The sequence below is a fragment of the Austrofundulus limnaeus genome, unplaced genomic scaffold, assembly GCF_001266775.1.
Source record: "Austrofundulus limnaeus strain Quisiro unplaced genomic scaffold, Austrofundulus_limnaeus-1.0 Scaffold458, whole genome shotgun sequence".
Taxonomy (NCBI): domain Eukaryota; kingdom Metazoa; phylum Chordata; class Actinopteri; order Cyprinodontiformes; family Rivulidae; genus Austrofundulus; species Austrofundulus limnaeus.
This window is the reverse complement of record NW_013952860.1, coordinates 335,445-337,825: the sequence shown is the minus strand read 5'-3', so window position 1 is coordinate 337,825 and position 2,381 is coordinate 335,445. Positions and strand designations below refer to the sequence as shown.

The 2,381-nt window shown below is 47.1% G+C and overlaps 1 protein-coding gene across 1 annotated transcript in view; it reads right to left on the bottom strand.

Moving 5' to 3' along the window:
- tmem91 (transmembrane protein 91) overlaps positions 1-1,976 on the bottom strand; it is a 6,649-nt gene extending 4,673 nt beyond the window's left edge. The window contains exon 1 of the mRNA XM_014025150.1: positions 1,054-1,976. Within this exon, the coding sequence (XP_013880604.1) occupies positions 1,054-1,485 (432 nt within the window). The 5' untranslated portion in view covers positions 1,486-1,976. The remainder of the gene's footprint in view (positions 1-1,053) is intronic.
- Between the last annotated feature and the right edge of the window lie 405 nt (positions 1,977-2,381).

Below are 2,381 nucleotides of genomic sequence, written 5' to 3'. Positions count from 1 at the left end.
AAACGTGATTGGTGGAGTTCTTTGTGTGGGTGGAGTTTGTCCTAAACGTGATTGGTGGAGTTCTTTGTGTGGGTGGAGTTTGTCCTAAATGTGATTGGTGGAGTTCTTTATGTGGGCGGAGTTTGTCCTAAACGTGATTGGTGGAGTTTTTTGTGTGGGTGGAGTTTGTCCTAAATGTAATCGCCAGAGTTTTTTGTGTGGGTGGAGTTTGTCCTAAACGTGATTGGTGGAGTTCTTTGTGTGGGCGGAGTTTGTCCTAAACGTGATTGGTGGAGTTCTTTGTTTGGGTAGAGTTTGTCCTAAACGTGGTTGGCAGAGTTTGTGTGTGGGTGGAGTTTATTAAAAACGTGATTGCCAGAGTTCTTTGTGTGGGCGGAGTTTGTCCTAAAAGTAATCGCCAAAGTTTTTTGTGTGGGTGGAGTTTGTCCTAAATGTGATTGGTAGAGTTCTTTGTGTGGGCGGAGTTTGTCCTAAACATTTTCGGATGAGTTTTTTGTGTGGGTGGAGTTTGTCCTAAAAGTAATCGCCAGAGTTTTTTGTGTGGGTGGAGTTTGTCCTAAACGTGATTGGCAGAGTTTGTGTATGGGCGGAGTTTGTCCTAAAAGTAATCGCCAGAGTTNTGGGCGGAGTTTGTCCTAAAAGTAATCGCCAGAGTTCTTTGTGTGGGCGGAGTTTGTTCTAAAAGTAATCGCCAAAGTTTTTTTGTGTGGGTGGAGTTTGTCCTAAACATTTTCGGCTGAGTTTTTTGTGTGGGTGGAGTTTGTCCTAAACGTGATTGGTGGAGTTCTTTGTGTGGGCGGAGTTTGTCCTAAACGTAATTGGCAGAGGTCAAAAAATTGATGTCTATATTTAAAAAATCTAGCTGCTTCCTGGAGTCAGTCCAACCAATCACATCTTTAACAATCTACATCAACAAAAGTCAAACAGACCAATCATGTCTTGGACAAACTCCTCTTCCAAAACAAGAAACTCCTCACGAGTCTGCAGAGACCGCCTCCTTGTGTCCCCTGGGACTGAGCTTTAACGTGAAGGACTTCCTGWAGGATGTCTTACATCAGAGTCAGGAAGCAGGTCATCCTCGTCATCCATGCTGTAGGACCCATGRAAGTCCTGCGTGTCGGCCAGCAGCTTCCTCTCCAGGGTCGAGCCGGGCCTGATGTCCACGAAGGTGGTCTCAAGGTAGTCCTTGCTCAGCAGGGAGTCCGGCTGGCCCCAGATGGGTCCCGCGGGGTAAAAGGACTCCAGGGTTCGAGGTAAGGAGCACGGGTCCAACAGCTGCTGCTGCTGGAGCTCAGGAGGACGTCCACAGAAGCTCCTCCACGCCAGCGGGGGGTAGGCCCGGTCCTCCTCACACCGAACCAGGACYCCCCTAAACACCCCGACCTGGGCCTGACCAGGTCCAGTTCCTAGCACTGGCCCAGGTACCCGGTTGTTCCCGGTGTTTTCTCCCAGAAGAGGGTGGTCCAAATCGTTGATCTTTTCCATTTGGGTCTTTTAAATCCACAGGGGGGGGCCGCGTCAACAATCAAAACGTAATCTATAAATGGGTTCAGATGAAGGCAGCTGCTTCAGGGTTTCAGTGATAATCCAGATTTAATCCCATTCTTTCATCTTTCTCTTGTCACCGGGTCGGTCCGGAGGAAAACAGCTGTTTTTCTCACATYGTAAACATTTAGCTTCGAACTAAATCAAGAGCAAAGTTATCTCTCAAACCAAACTGTGGAGATTCAGTGGATTAAAACATCACCTCCAGCGTTCTTAAAGTAGTGGTTCATGGGCCGGACTGGGGCCAAATGGTCAGTCTGTAAACAAACAAAGTCCACTGCTGCTGATTTACGGTTCTGCTGCTCGGTTTGGCTGCACTCCAACAGAACACTTAATTTTAATGCACTCCATTTGCATCAAAAGTTGTTTTTTTCCACTCAGGATGAAGGAGGAGTCGAATGAGGTCTGCGAAGAGAAGAACGAGATGCACAGAAATTATTTACTGTTTCACGTTAAATTTCACACGCAGGCTTGTGTTTGTGAGACTTGTGTTCCGGTTTGAGGCAGATTAACAGGACATATGCTTCCTCCAGTAATATTTGAAACACCTCTCCAATCTCTGCAGCCTCATTCCAGGAGAGAAGCACTCAGCTTTATTACCCTCTCCCTCCCTCCATCATCAAAATCCTCCTGTCAGCTGGATTAAGGCCCCGCCTCCTTAAAGCTCATAAAACATCCAGTCAGGTGGAAAGGCGTCCCAAGGACGCCGCCTCAAATCACCTCCGACATTTTTACCTGTTTTATTTTCTCTCAGACACTCATTAGGTCTTTAATCTGATCGCTTCACTTTTTCACAATCCAGCTCATCTACCGGACAAACGTTTTCTGTCTTACAG